Source organism: Anopheles arabiensis, chromosome 3, assembly GCF_016920715.1.
Source record: "Anopheles arabiensis isolate DONGOLA chromosome 3, AaraD3, whole genome shotgun sequence".
NCBI classification, from domain to species: Eukaryota; Metazoa; Arthropoda; class Insecta; order Diptera; family Culicidae; genus Anopheles; species Anopheles arabiensis.
In genome coordinates, this window is record NC_053518.1 from 41,562,101 (window position 1) to 41,577,684 (window position 15,584).

General features: G+C 39.5%; 1 protein-coding gene across 10 annotated transcripts in view; it reads right to left on the minus strand.

Annotated features, from left to right (window-relative positions):
* Positions 1–714: 714 nt before the first annotated feature.
* Positions 715–15,584, minus strand: part of LOC120901810 (calcitonin gene-related peptide type 1 receptor) — an 80,783-nt gene continuing 65,913 nt past the window's right edge. For 4 of the 10 annotated variants that reach the window (XM_040310084.1, XM_040310086.1, XM_040310085.1 and 1 more), the window contains exons 4-13: positions 9,303–9,612; positions 8,564–8,674; positions 8,342–8,448; positions 8,125–8,216; positions 6,356–6,482; positions 6,021–6,247; positions 5,224–5,397; positions 3,871–3,994; positions 3,648–3,770; positions 715–1,849 (exon numbers count right to left, since the gene is read on the minus strand). In XM_040310084.1, the coding sequence (XP_040166018.1) occupies positions 1,790–1,849; positions 3,648–3,770; positions 3,871–3,994; positions 5,224–5,397; positions 6,021–6,247; positions 6,356–6,482; positions 8,125–8,216; positions 8,342–8,448; positions 8,564–8,674; positions 9,303–9,405 (1,248 nt within the window). In that variant the 5' untranslated portion in view covers positions 9,406–9,612 and the 3' untranslated portion in view covers positions 715–1,789. Of the gene's footprint in view, positions 1,850–2,744; positions 3,580–3,643; positions 3,771–3,870; positions 3,995–5,223; positions 5,398–6,020; positions 6,248–6,355; positions 6,483–8,124; positions 8,217–8,341; positions 8,449–8,563; positions 8,675–9,302; positions 9,613–15,584 lie in introns of those variants that run through there. The other 6 variants (XM_040310092.1, XM_040310093.1, XM_040310087.1 and 3 more) reach the window with 6 other exon arrangements.

A 15,584-nucleotide genomic window follows, 5' to 3' on the forward strand; every position in this document is an offset into this window, starting at 1 on the left:
CAGCTGATAGTTGTTCAAGTTTACAGCTTCTAATCATCATCGAGATTGATTCAAAGAATCTAATATCACATATTTTCAATAAACTGCAAAGCAAAAAAAGTGTACGTATAGCTACTGTAATATCAATATCATGCAAAATCAAACAAATGTACAATCAAACCGTATTGATTTCACTTGCAAATTGGATCTCTTTATTTCATTCGTTTCTCCCTTCCGTTCCGAAGAAGTTGTTGCTTCACCAACAACGAGTGCGCATCAATTTATGGTAAAATTTTATAGATTGTTTCATTTCATTTTTTATTTTGTTCTACACAAATTTTGTTTCCGTTTTACATTTGCCGCGTATTACGTTTATGTTTTCAGAGCAATAAAAATAAGAAAAAAAATCGAAACATTCACTTGAGTTACAGTTTGCCTTTCCATTCTGTGTATACTTTCAATTTATCTAATCGTTCTGAATTTATCTAGATGAGTTTGTGTGTGTGTTATGTGTGTGGTTGCGTACTATTGTGTTTTATTTTTGTTTTGATTCTATAGTTTTAATAATTACGCAACTGAGTTTCACACAGTATAGCCGAACGCTTTGCGAAATTGTTTCATTAAATTTCCATTCATTACATTACCTTGTAGGTTGCGTTGATCCTATCCACGAACGACTTAACATTACGACGGCTTTTTTCGAGTGATTTTATATGGATTGTATTTTTGTAAGTGTAAGTGTAGCTATACTCTGGTTTTGTTTTTGGTTTTATCTTAGCGGGAAATTGCAAGGTTAATGCTTCCCTTGTACAGATTTGCTTCCACCTATTAACAGAATCGTTTATTTCACATTGGCAAATGACACAGTCATGAATATACGAACAATCCAGAGGCTTTTCCTCTTTCAATTTTCGTTTCACCCACCTTTTATAAACCATTCACTACATTGTAATAACATTTATTATTATTTATCGATCTGTTTTCTTTGCCGTGCAAAACACAAGTACATATTCCTTTTGTATCTGACAACACAGTACCATGGAGTTGGTATGGGAAGCGATCGTTAAAGCGGGTATACCGTGCTTTAAAGTAAAATCAAATTATCATATCTACATGCTGCATACACGTGCAGAGACTTCTTACGTTACGCGTAAAATAGCGTCAAAGAGGACAGGAACGATTGTTTATTTTAAAAGTATTTTATAAAACCCTCTATTTCCCCCCCCACAACGCGTCATTTTCACGCAAAACACGATAGTTACGTACGATAGTTTGGTTTTGGTTTGGCCGTATTGTTTCCTCTTCTTGATTATTAAAACTAGTTCCACCGTTGCAACTTAAACCTCGTTTTAAAGCTAGCCGAAGGAGCGTAACGCGGACCTGTTTAAAGGATTTCATCCGCCGGTGGCTCAACGTCGTCCGGCAAGTCGTCCACTGCTGCGTGAAACCCGTTCACCGGCTGTCGGTGGGTGTGACCGTTGGTTGTGGCCGCTGATTCCGCGAGCGAAGCTTTACCATCCGGCCCAGCATCGGCCACCAGTTCCGGTCGGAAGTGTACTCTTTGAGCTGGTTGAGCGGTCGCAGTTGCGGTATCGGTGGCAGCCGTGGTCGTTGTAGCCGAGGTGACGGTTGTGACGGTCGGATCAAAGACCGTGGTACGGTGGTGGTCCGTCCGTGACATTGTGCTGGTAGGTGGTGCATCCGACGCCTCCATGCAGGAAGTCGGCAGAAGCAACGAACGCTTCCGGGTGCGGCAGGAGAACGGTTTGCGGGCGGATTTGGCAGGGCCGCGGTCGGTGTACTCCTTTAGTCAAACCTTCTCCTCACCTGGGACCGGTGGACCGCAACGGACGAACTGCAAGGTGACCGGCTGTGATTAGAATGTGGGGATTTATTTTATACTTCGGACAGTACAGACATAAAATACACGCAGAGAGTGAGAGAAAGAGAGAAAGGGAGGAGGAGAGAAAAGAAGTGAAGAGTGGTAGAGTACAAGGTACAGACAGAGTAGAGTGATGAAGAACAACTGCAACCGGTTGAGTGTGTTTGTGAGAGAGAAAAAAGGTGCGAGAGGGTGAGCGAGGAGGAAAATAGAACGAGCAGTGAGAAAGGAGCAACTAGGTGGAAAAATGGTCGAACAAGGTGACTAAAAATTGTACAAAGTAATTGTGAAAATACAAAAAAGCTGGTGCGGCTACTGTGTCCTACGTGAGAGACGCACGGGAATGTGTAAATGGAAACAAAATGAATGCATGACATAAAAATCAAATCTTTTGAAAAAACGTTAATAATAGAATGTTTTAATTGAAAATGGAATCGTAAAAAAGCACGGAAAAACGTAAAACAGCTTAAAATGTAGAAAAATTTAATGAAACCACGAATTTATGAAACAAACACAATCGGAAAGAAAGAAACGAACAAAAAGACTTGAAAAAATATCAAAAACAAACACTGTCCCAAGTTAAACGATTTTACACAAAAACACAAAAGAGAAGAAAAAAAAATAAAAATAAAAAACATTAAAAAAACAAGTCAACAGCTCTTTTGTGCGACTGGAACGGAACGGCTATTGTTTTTGATGAATAGTTTTTTGGTGTGATTTTACAAATTTTTGGTTCACCGAAAATGAAAGGCAAAAATATGCAAACAAGAGGAACACAAAAGAAGGTAAATATTCACATGTGAAGAGAAAGAAGGTGGAAAAAGGACTGACGTCAATTGTTTTTCTTAAGTAGAGTAAAAAAATGAAAAACAAAGATACTTGCATTCAATTGATTTTTTTTTTTCTAAAAACTCGTCTCAGATATAGCGTAGGACTGAAAGTATAGGACGAAACAAGAAAAAAGAGAAGAAACGTGGGAGAAATAGAAAGAGAGAGCGTGAGATAGAGAGAGAGCGAGAGAGATAGTGTGATACATTTGTGAGAGGAAAAACTATACATCAAACGGGAAAGGGAGTTCTCTGTTCTGCTTCATGTATGGGGAGTATGGGTGAGGATGTAAAGTGAAGTCTACTGCTAGTCCATGCTCGCCCTGCATCGTTCATTTTCTACGTTCTAGCTCAATCCACAATCTTAACGCCGATAAGGTGATTGAAGCGGAGAGGGTGAGAGAGTGAAGAGGATGCGGGTTGTTTTATTTATCACCCTCTAATCCCAGGCACTATCACTCCCCGGTGCATCGTAGCGCAAATGCATGAGCTGCACCGTCCGTACTAACACGGTGGCCACGAGAATAAACAATGCTGGCGCCAAGCTAAGTTTTGATTTAAACGACCCCCCGTTTGGGGTGGGTGGAACGTTAAGACCAGATCGAAGGCACGTGAGAGGCAGGGATAGGGACCGGGTAGGATCAGCGAATCGGTGTCAGGGTGTGGACCGTGGTACTTTGTGCTGTGCGATGTGAAGACGTTCTGCACTAATTAAATGGAGGTCAGGTTTAATGTGTCCCTTCTACAGGCAAACTATTAAGTTGAAAGCCTAAATGAGCAAAATAAAAGCGTTCTATTTGTATACTGCTTTTTGAATACGAGACATTTTAACAGTGTCAAACGCTATCGGCATTCGTGTGAGGGGGTGTCGTGTTGTGTGTACCTTTGGTGCTAAAAACGGAAGAAAACCAAAAAAAAAGAAAAATCATTCAAACACGTAGGACCGTTAACGTACTTACGGACACTTGCGTCGCGGTGTAGGAGTTGGCGCGGGTACGCAGGAACACGGTGCGCCACTTGCGCTTCACTTGTGCGATGACCTCCCCGTTCAGGAAGCAGAAAAGTACCGCCACAAAGAGCCCCTGCGAGAAACATACAAACATAAACACACCCACACACACCGTACACGTCCGTGAGTTAATGTAATACAATCGAACAATTTTGGTCAGTGGCCAAACTCACCTGAAACGAGGAGGTGCACGCCAGCATCGTTTCGTACGTTCGCTCGTACGGGTGACCGTTGCCCGGACGAAACGGCGTCAGTATGTACTGGAGGCCGAGCAGGGGCACCAGAAGAAGGGTTGCGCTTTTAGAGGGAGGATGAAGGAGGGGCAATTATAATTTTTGATGCAAAAAAAGATTCGTAGGGAAAGGAAAAGATGGGAATTCGTGTTTTTTATAGGAAAATTATTGTTATTCTGCCCTATTTCACAGTCTCCCTATTGCTGTTTATCAATTTATTCCCCTCTCTCTGTAATTAGTTTCGTTATTTGAGTTTAGATAGAACTAGCCGTATTATTTATCATTAATCGAGATACTTCTTTATCGAGTCAATGAATTTGTGTAAATTTTGCAGAGTATATTTTCTCAAAAAAATCTAAGTTATTTGCGTTGAAATCAGAGCTGAATAAGCATGAATATACAAACCAAATCATTCATAGCTCAATCATGTTCTGGAGATTGGAATATTTCTTACTTTTTGAAGGTACGTAATAGCTGAACGCAAACCTGAGGTTTCATGTTTCAAAGGCAGTGTTTATAAAGAAGATTCCATAAGATTTAGATTTGTTTTAAATAGCATATTACATTGGACTACATTTATTGTAATTACACTATTGTTGTAGATGCGATTTGTAATTTTGATTTTTAAATTGCAATTATGATGAAGAAATGCGACAGTTACAGTTACAATTTGACGAAGCAGCATGTCTGTTCAATTCAATATCATAATGATCGATCATTTGATTAAAGACTATAGTTTAAACAATTAAATCTCCATTAAAAAATATAGATTAAGTTAATTTTAATTTGTCCAAAACATATCCGAGGTCTATTTTAATGTAACAAATAAATAAAAATTCTAGAGGTTTTATTCATAAAACGTATTGAAATAGACAGTTTTTTCACAGCTCAAAATGGATACAAACAGTTAAAGCAATTAAAAACCCTTAGATTTTTTACAGGGTTCATATACTGTTGCAATCTCAGTGTATTCTGTTCAATATAACTAACAAACCCAATTGCTCTTGCTCGTTTTAATTGCAATCTGTGTCCCCAGAGCACAAGATTTACATAACAAGACTAACACACACACACACACACACCAAATCAGACAGTAAGTATGCCTAGAGGATACGAATTAATGAAACTAAACTCTGCTCATTCAATACTGAAACGGTAACAGCCAAAATGCTCGTACACCTTTGCCTTGACTGCGATACCACAGACTCGAAAAAGGAGAATGAATAATCTGCCCCCAAAATATAGCCAAAGCTCGTTGGTGCGAATACGACCTAGCTCCCCTCACGTACTTACCGGAATGCTTGCAAGATCGTTCTAGACGGACCGGCACCCTGAGGGCCGGCCGGAGCTTTCAGCTTCAGCAGCAACACCCGCATGATGTTGAACAGGAACACCAGATTCAGCAGCATCGAAATGCACACCGGTCCGACGAACACCTTGTTGAAGGAACTATCGTTCATCCAGCACCTGGGGAACGAAAAGTGGTAAAAACATAGGTAAAGTAAAACGATCCAACAGTACCGAGATTTGGGGTTCAAAGGAGTTTTTGTTTGTGCGAGTGAATAAATGAATGTTATAGGGAGAGAAAAACAAACTAAAAAAGCTAACACACGTTAGTTCTCCTTGCACCAGAGTAAAGCAGGGCCGGAAGAAAAACGGGTTTGTATTTAGTCGCAAAAACTAACACACAGGGGTTTTACATTGTTATGGGCAGTTTGTGTTTGGCCTTTGCACCCGGAAACAATGTATCTGGATGAAGGGAGCGTGAGGAAAATGAAAAGTTAAATAATGGATGCTTGGTAAATTATTTAAAATTTAAAAGCAATAATAAAATGAATTTAAATTTAAACTACAAAATTATTAATAATGTTGGTTTTCCACAACACCTGCATGGTACAGGAAAAGGAAAGTAAAATGCAAATGCAACTGCAAGTACAGCACTTAATTGGACCATCAATAGCAAACGCATCAACCGTTCAGCGCACCATGGCCAACGCCCAATGCATCAACCGATTGACGTTTTATGAGGGCAACCATTCATTCAATCCCATTATACACGATGAGTTTTTATTTATTCAACCCTCACTTACTCTATCGTATCGTTCGGTGGGCTGGCATATCCACGCAGAAACCCGTACAGCACGATGAAGAAGGCGGGCGAACCCCACCCGAGCGCCAGCAACCATTTGAGCAGCTTCTTCTCCGACACGAACGCCGACACCAGCACGGTGTGAAGGTAGAACCCTTCGCACAGCATCCAGGAGTAGTTGGTCAGGAGAAAGTAGTGCAACACCAGATGCAGCGTGATGCAGCCAGCCTGTAATGGTTGAAAAGCGGAATTGTGGGGTGGATTGTTAATGTGAGTGAAGTGGGACCGTCGGTGTATCTAGCAACGGGTGGGTCAGCCGTTTGACCAGAGCCTTACACCGCTTTCCTTCAGGAGATCGAGATCGGTCAACACCAGCCGGTACCACAGCAGCCAGAGGGAGTTGTTGCAGGCAAAGGATACGAACAGGTTCATGTGTAGCGTTATTCGTGCGCATTTTAACGATCTAGAAAGTGGTGAAGGGCGAAAAGGATAAAGACGTTCGTAAAAGGGACACATAATCAAATAGCAGCACGACGGTGAGGGATAGTTGTTATTGAATTTCGCTTTTTCATTCACAAGACGGGTGACATGGGCATGGGCTGTGGGGAGTTGCATTTTCTTCCGGAAGTGTGGCAGTGTCGTAATGCCGTATCTCAAAGCTGCGTAAAGACATTAATCGTTATCCAAGATAGGGGAATGGATTAAATGCGACCACCTGTGGCAGCATCTGACCCTCTGGTTAATGTAAAATGTAATAAAGACGGGATAAGGCTCGCTGACATTATTAAACGGAATATTTGGATTAACGCTAGCAGAGACGTTTAAATGATTTTTTGATTGCTATTACTGTTCTTGTGATTGATGGCGTTGGTGATTTTAATGTTTTAATTTTATACGTGGTTGTATTTTCAAAAATCATGTATTTTTAGTATTTTTTTACTGTGAAACAATTTAATTACCATAACTTTTGTGATCGCGCTCGGTCGCAACTAGTTTTTTGCGAATTAACAGACAATGTATAGAACATAAAACCTTGGGAGCTCTTAAGACTTTTTTGGCACAGGTTTTTTTAAATAATTTAAATATGACAAATTGGGATGTTTTTCGAGTAGGAATAGATTTTTTGGAATGGAATTTTGCAAGCAGACTGTGGAGCGGTTGTCAGACTATGGGTGCCTCTGTAAATACCCCAACACATTTTCATTTATTTTTTTATTTACCATGCTTAATTAACACTCCACGGCAGGATTCATTTAGTTTATAATGTGTACATCTGAAAGCCATATGAAAACCATCCAAAATGATGTTTTTAGAAAACATCATCGATATCAATACGATTTTTTTTACACCGGCACTCACAGTCTGATGACAGCTCCACAGTCTGCTTGCAAAATTCCACAATTCGGTTGCAACACTCCATTAAATGATTGCAAACCTACATAGAATGATTGCACAATTCCACTACCGGTTTGAAATATTCTTTTAACCGATTGAACTATTCCATTATATGACTCGATACCCTGTAAGCAGAACATATGAAAGAAAAAACCAAAATAAACAATAAAATATGAATTTTATTGAAAGTTGCAAAAAAAGGATTTATCTAAGTTTAGTTCTTAGATATCAATACAAAAATTTGCTAGACAAATTCCCATTTGCCATTGACAAGATAGCAGATAGAATATCCTTCCAATATTTTGTTCCATAAATGCGTTCGTTTAAGCTGAGACTGAAAGACATAACAAACAATAATTTTGTCGTGTCTTACGTCTCATTCAATCGATTATTTTAATAAATTAGAGTTTTTTTTATTTACTTAAATACAATGTAGCGAATTTAGCCCTTCGAAAGCTACTGCCCACGGTCTCACCATCCTTCGCGTTCAGAATCTTCCTTGTCCAATTAAAAAGGATAATTAACGCTCATTAAACCGCTAGATGCTCGTGTCCATCCGCTACCATTTTTATTTAAACCACGCTGAAACTCAATCGCGTATCAACTGCCCAAGCCCATCCCTTGTTGCGACGGTCGCATCGTAACTTAACCCTAATGAGCATAAACGAAATTCATTAACCCCACCGTCGAGCGCTGAAACGGGTGCTTACCTAAAGTAGCTTAAAATAGCGAGCGATAGCAGTATGGCTATCAGCGAGATGGCGTATCCGGTTTCGTATATTAGGTTCACCTGTTTCCGCCACTGTGGGTAGGGCAAGAGAGAGGGAGAGAGAAAGAGTAAGAGAGTGAGAGAACGTAAAATAGAGGTGTGAGAAGAGGTGCAACACAATAAAAAACAACCGGTGATCACTAATGCCATTCACCTACCTCGAAGTCGTCCAGGTTGATGCATGTTGTGTAGTTGGACCAGCTCCTGTTCGTCTCCGGATGCCGGAACCATTCCCCATTCTCACTGCACACTTTGTGTGCAAACCCTGCAAACGAACGGAACGGAAGAAGAAACGAAAAGGACACACGTTTAGTTGTGGAAATGGAGGAAAACGTGGAAGTGGAAAATCGATCGAAAAGGAGTTGGTTGTTTGCACTTACTCGTTGGATCGAAACCTGATATGAAGGCGGGACAGAGGGCGTATGCCGAGGTGCCTGCAGCAGTGTCCGGCCAACATAACCACCCATCCCATGTCCCGGGGCAGAAGAGTCCTTGTGTTTTTTAAACCGAGTGGAAAGAGAAGAAAATAGAGATGTCAGGGTGAAGAACAATTTGCCCTCGTCCATCCAGTAAGACGTGAACTTCCGCCGTCTTGTCTTGCGGGCGGGCAGACCGAACCAATCTCGTGTCATCGATCGATTGCGCAACAAATAATGATTCAACCTTCTAATTAACTGTAAATCCAATCATTATGCACTCTCCATTGCATTACATCGCTTTCGCCCTTTTCCACCCATCCCCATCCTGCATCCTTTTGGGGCATTTATAGTCTGAATTTTCTTACACGTTTCGCTGCGCGTTTACGTTTCTTATTCTTCGTCGCTTTCTCTTCGAGCAAAATGGCAAACTGCTCCATCATTAATCAGATAAACTTTTAATTGGATTTTCACCACAGTTGTTTGGCGTTTTTGTTTGCGCGATGCTTTGCACCCGGTGGTGAGTGTTTCCTTTCTGCTACTTCACCACGCAGGAAGTGGAATAGCACACTTTAGCTAGTTACTCACTCGCACACACACACACACACACACACACACACACACACACACACACACACACACACACACACACACACACACACACACACACATACTGATGGTGGCTTCAACCACACGCACTTACCCGATATCGTCGTGTCGACGGTTTCATTCAGCGTTTCCAGACACTCGAGCCGTTTTTGTGCGATCTCATCCACCGATGCATCGGTCGTCGTACTGAGGGCCATGCTGTTGCGTGGTTGCGGGGAGGATGTGGTTTTGACGCGAGAACTTGAAAGCTTCGCTGGGAAGCGTATGTGTGACTCAACGTTTAGCGCGGTGAGCGGGATGGACCGGGGGTTTGTCACTTGCAGCGTACCGCGGGTTGGTTTGTACCGGTGTTTGGCTTAAGTGAGCGCATATTATGCCGCAGAGGTGTGTATGGGGCGGTCTGCCTGTAATTAGAAGCAGAAAAAAGGATTGAAAGAAAATTAGATCTTTGTTAACGACATGCATGGTTAAATTTCGAGTAGGACAATCAAACTGTGACAGGTAATGGAACAAAATTAAAGCATGAATACATTCATTAATTTTTGATGTTTGATTACTTATTTTTTTAAACTCAAAACAATCCTAATATAAAAAAAATCATTAAAACAATCATCATTCTTCTTTGTAAAGTATTTCCTCCTTGTAATAGGGTACTCGATTTAAAGAAACTATTAATTCCAAACAAAGTCTTACAGGGTATTACAAATTATTTTGCAATGTTTGCTGCATTATTTGTCGAACACAAAATTTACTTTAACTCAAAGTACGAACTTGGAGTTTAGTTAATTTTGGAGTGTATTTTCAACTTCTAATTACGCAGTGACTAAAACGAGTTATGGATCAAACGATCCATCATTCTATCCGTTTTTGTGCATAAAGTACAGTCTTTCCCCAAGTTACGAGGCACTCGAGTTACGCGAATTTGAGATATACGCATTTTGAATGTTGACAGTTCATATAGCGCGTGGCCACGGAGCTGACAAAATGTTGAAAAAAATTTCAACTTTGTCAAAAATGCTTGTCAACTGCAAAAAAGAGCTTTTCTCGTGGCCGCACCAAAAACATACAGAAGAGCGATAAAAAACTCCAACATCTGAGTATCATCGATATTTGGTTTAAGAAGCACGAAATAGGTACATAAATCAATTAGAAACATTCATTTTAGCACTATTATCGTAGTAATGGGTCACAACTGCGCCAAATAGCTGTTTGTTTACGCTTTTTCGCGAACGTCAAATTTTGTCAACTTTTGTCAACTTTATTTCCTGGCTGCTCCAGGTTACAAAATTTTTACAAAAACTCAAAAAAGTGACAAAAGCTCCCGTTTTGAAAAAATTGTCAGGAAATTGTCTATTGTCACTCTCATGGCCTTTCGCCTATACATCAAATTGGGACAATTTCTTCGAACAATTGCCAAATAAAATTTCAGCTTGGCAAAAAGTGCGAAATCGCTAAATAAACAGAAATAACCGAATTTTCTACTCGAATTGTATGAAATAAGTAATACTGGATTATTACATTATTAAAATAAATTATAAATAACTTTTCATCACTCATATTTTGGCTGAAAAACGTGATATTCGACTTACGCGTAAATCCGAGTTACTGGAACGCATTATTCGCGTAACTCGGGGAAAGATGTCAAAATGTGTAAAATATTGTAGAAAACATAGGAAAACCTGCACCTCGATAGGGCTGTCAAAATTAAACTTAGAAGGGGAATTAATTAATTTTGGACTTGTCCAAGTACATACTAGGAGTCATGGTAAATTTCGTGTTCGACAAAATATGCAGCACACATTGTAAAATTACTTGTAAAACCCTGTATGTATTCGTTTGAGTAATTGATATGAAAAGTAATATCAAACATAACAGAATATATAAATAGTCTTAAAAGTGGAAGCTAATAGAGGTAGAATATAGAATATGCAGGTCTCGTGGCACAGTCGTTGACTCTTACGACTTAAGAACATGCCCGTCATGAGATCAAGTCTCAAGTGAACCGTGCCCCCATTCGTAGGACCTACTATCCTGCTATATGTAATCAGTAGGTCATTGAAAGCCAAGCCCACTACTGATATTGACAGGCATTGACTGACAACGGTTCTTGTATCATAGAACAAAAAGAAGAATATAGAATGTATCTCCACCAACACCCTTCACATATTAAAATATAATAAATAAGAAAAAAGTCTAGACAACTTTATCAGCCAGTTGTTGAGTTGTCTCCACACAGCTATTCTTTGTTGACTGTTTTAACTGATTTGTTCAAATTAGTGTTTCTCTCTGCACTTTGACAGATTTGAGTGTTTTCTTCTTTTGGCGATTTGTTTTGTATGCTGGTGATTGAATTTTAGTCCTGAGTCCCAATCTAAAATGCAAAGGTTTTAAGCAACAATTAACAAAGAAATCTTCTTGCCTTCGGAAATCTATCGTTTGACCCGTATTAACGTGTCAAATGGCATCCCAACATGGTGCAGAACAGCGGTTTGAACCCGTAATAGGTTGTTCGCCAACTTGGAAATAATTTGTGCATCAAAGTATCTACACACAAATCAGCATAAAGTCTTAACATCTTTTTGAACTTAAACAGATTTTTTTTTCAGATGATTGAACGTCCTTGCACTATCATCATCACCACTACAGTCGTTTTTATTAAATCATATTTGATTCGGTAAAAATTATATATTTTGACCTGTTTATATTTTGTCGTGTATTCCTGTTTTACAATCAAATAAGCATTCGAACTTGAATGAATCCTTTTCTATTTGAACAACCACTTGCACAACACTAAGGAATTTTGTAAACATTAAATCGTGTATAGTTTAAGTGAAATTATTAAAATAACGAAACTGCGAAAGAGCAAATCAAGATACATGAAACACACATAAGTGTGATTCTCGAAGAATTTACCACGTTGCTACAACCTTCCTCAGTTTTTGATCCGCCACTGTTGTCTATTACCACCAGCCAACTATTTTATGACGGTGTTTGCAAAAAGATGGTAAGTTTTGATTCGTTAGCAGCCGTGCGATAGCGGACAAAATATTTGCATTGCAGTAAATCCTACTAGTGGCTCGGATAACTTATTACTGATTCATTCTATTTTTAGACGCATTCTATTTTTAGACTACACAGTCGCCTTCTAGACAATAAATAATGGAAAGTGATGCATCGAAATAGCAGCACAGATAAACTAAAATACCTTAGTGCAATGGATGATAAGACATACAGGGTTCTGTTCTTATCTTTAAAACATCAAAAAGCTTTATATGATGAGAGTTGTGAGAGATAGTACGATCTTGACACAATTGCAATAGGAGGTCAGTAACTTAAATTACCTAGGTCAGCGATCGGAACAGTACAGTAAGAGCATGCGGCTCTTTGACATTGAGATGATGACTCTAATCAGTTCATAAATATATAAACAGTTGGTTTAATAATTTAGCTCGCCACGTGAAACTCAACGAACCAATGTTGTAGAATTTTGCTCTTTCGGCAAAGTTTGCGACCGCTGACGTAGATAGAAAATAACCACCATAAAATCTTGCTTGATAGTGATTAAAATAATAATAAAAATAAAAATAAAATAATATATAATATATATATATATTATAAACTTGTTATAAATATATATTATATATAATTATATTATTATATATAATTATATATAATTATAATATATATATAAACTTGTTTGAACAAAAATTTTCACCCGTTCTGTCAAAAATTGATGTTCAAAATTGATTATAAAAATATGCTATAGAACCACCTGAAGTACATACTCTGTGATTCTATATTCCATCACCTGATCTTTTGAATGCACCTTGGGATATATGTAAATATCACCCATCATAAATGTTTTGCCATTTTTCGAGCAGGTACTCGAATCTAATTCTAGCTTTGAGGCTAGAATAATCTAGACTGAAAATTGCAGGCTAGTTTTGTGTGTGAATTTGTATGTGTTTACATGATTTCAGCCTTCAAGTGTCAAACTCCATAAAAAACTGACTAGAATCGTGAAGGGCCCCAATATTGGATGCCTTCATTTGAAGGATGAATTTCAGCATGTTCCTTTAGCAAGTTCCACAGAAGGTTGTTTGCAGCGTTGCTGCGTATCTATACTGCGAATATGCTATACTTGGCGCAAAGGAAACAATTCGTCAGTATTTAACATCCAGGAAGCAATAAAATTGTACAAGATTAGATAACGAGTCAAAGAAAGAATAGCACACTTCTTCGGAGACTTCGGCAAATACAAAGATAAGCTTCATGTCGAACGGAAAACGTTTTGATGAAAGTCATCCAATAATTGCCATTCATTCATCATTGCTTCAACAGATGTGATAAAACGACATCCTATTTTCGATAAATCACATTCTTTGGAACGTTATACAGATACAGAAAGGAATAAAATATTTGTTTATCAGATCAACAGGAACATCTTCGTTTGATATTGCTACACATTGTATCAAAATTGGTATTTAATTGAATGCGCAACAATGAAAAAGACTGTGCTCTGTACACAAATACTCTTCGCTTAAAACGATCATTACAGTTAACGTACGATTGCAATAGTGATTGAAATCAATTCCCTTTTATCTTTGCTTTGTGTCTTACGAGTGGCTATCATTTTACTTGCTACATTCGCATCACACAAGCTAGCTGCAGGATCAGCTGCAGCACCATTCCAACCACTGGCTTGGGAAAATTATTTCCAATTGCCAATTCCTAGGACAGCTTTCCCCTCTGTTCGCCTCCCGTTTCAGCAACAAGTCCCCTTTTCGATGCGGAAATTGTCACATTCCCTGGCTGCTCACTTCAAGAATGCAGATCTGATTGAAGTGTGCAAATACTTCAGCCGACAGTCGATAGAACAGTGAACATACTCGATAAACGCTCCCAGTTGCCGGGGTCTGCAGGCAATCCTGCCAATTGTTCACTCGCACGACGGTGGATCTATTTCCGTGTCGTGGCAGACTTCCACTCACACGCGTTGGTGAGGGTTCCAACGCGCACAGACACACACATCCACAAAGGAATGTTCATTTCAATCGACTGTGCACAACTGTGTCATATTGAAAGGAAATGCACATTTCGAATCCTTGCGTGGAAACACCCACCAGTTTGAATGTCTACGAAGACGATGGCAATGATGATGATGTTGGCTTGGAAATCGGAAGTAAATGGCAACACTAAACCCACACCGCACAATTTGTGCTAGGGCCGGAAGCTCAACTCAGTAGCTCAACCATCGGCAGTTGCTTTATGATTATATCGTTTGGAGCCAGCGGGGATGACGTCTCGAGTTTCCGAGGATTGGTTTGTGGTTGCTTTTTCACGCCGGTTGAAAGTGTGAGCAAGTGGGCTAGTGTGCCGGAAATAAGATATCCCGGGCGTGTAGCATCACTCTTCAAGATGCTGTGGCATTGATTCGAAAATGAAACTACACGAAGGCGGAATCCTCATTTTATGAGCTTCCGGCATGTTGATAATACATCGTTATTTGATTGTTCAAAGGTACCGATCCATGCTCGCGCTATCGCTCCGGAAGCGACAACGGAAAATGAATTAAATAGAAAATCTTCAGAAAGTCTTAAGTTTTTTAATCATCGCGATTATTATGAACAATATTTTAAAGAATTTTAGATTTCCATTACTTAATAAAACGTCAGTGAATGTGGCAATTTGAACTTTAAACTTTAAAATTTGAACCCACAGACCTGCAAAAAACACTCCATTACAATCTTCTCATCATTTCCGTCTCACCAATTCCGGTGTCAATTTATCGGTTTTTAACCTCGATCAAAACCATCACCGGAGCCAGGACCTACTCGTTGCAGAAAAAAAAGAACACTGGACAGGTTAAGACAGAGGATGGTGATTATAAACTGTAATTAAAAAGTTTGTCTCGAAACTTTCGCTTCCTTGCCAATCAGATTCCGTTTAAGCACCAGTACGGCTTAAAGAGTCGGGTGAGCATAACGCTTTTCTGCCTCGGGCGATGGAAAGACAGCACGGAGAAAAAAAATAACAAAAATGCTAAATTAAGGCACATTTTTGTCCTTCTGCTTTCGTCTTTCGTTTGCGGTACATCATTATGCTTGGCTGTTCTGCAACGTTCATAGAATCTAATCTATCAACGTTTCGATATCGTTCGGTGTGTGCATTCGGAAGACGCTGTACAGACGGCACAGGGACGGCCCGTGAGTGACACTGTCAGCTGACCGGAACTGGCACAAGTCAACAGTTTTTCGTTTACTTCCTACTTTTTTCCTGCCTCCTTATTCTGTAGTATGATCTGTCATTTGATCATCTGGGCTTTGGTGGGGTCGTCGAGGGGTTCGCTTGCTTTCGCTTAAGCACGTGCAAGCTA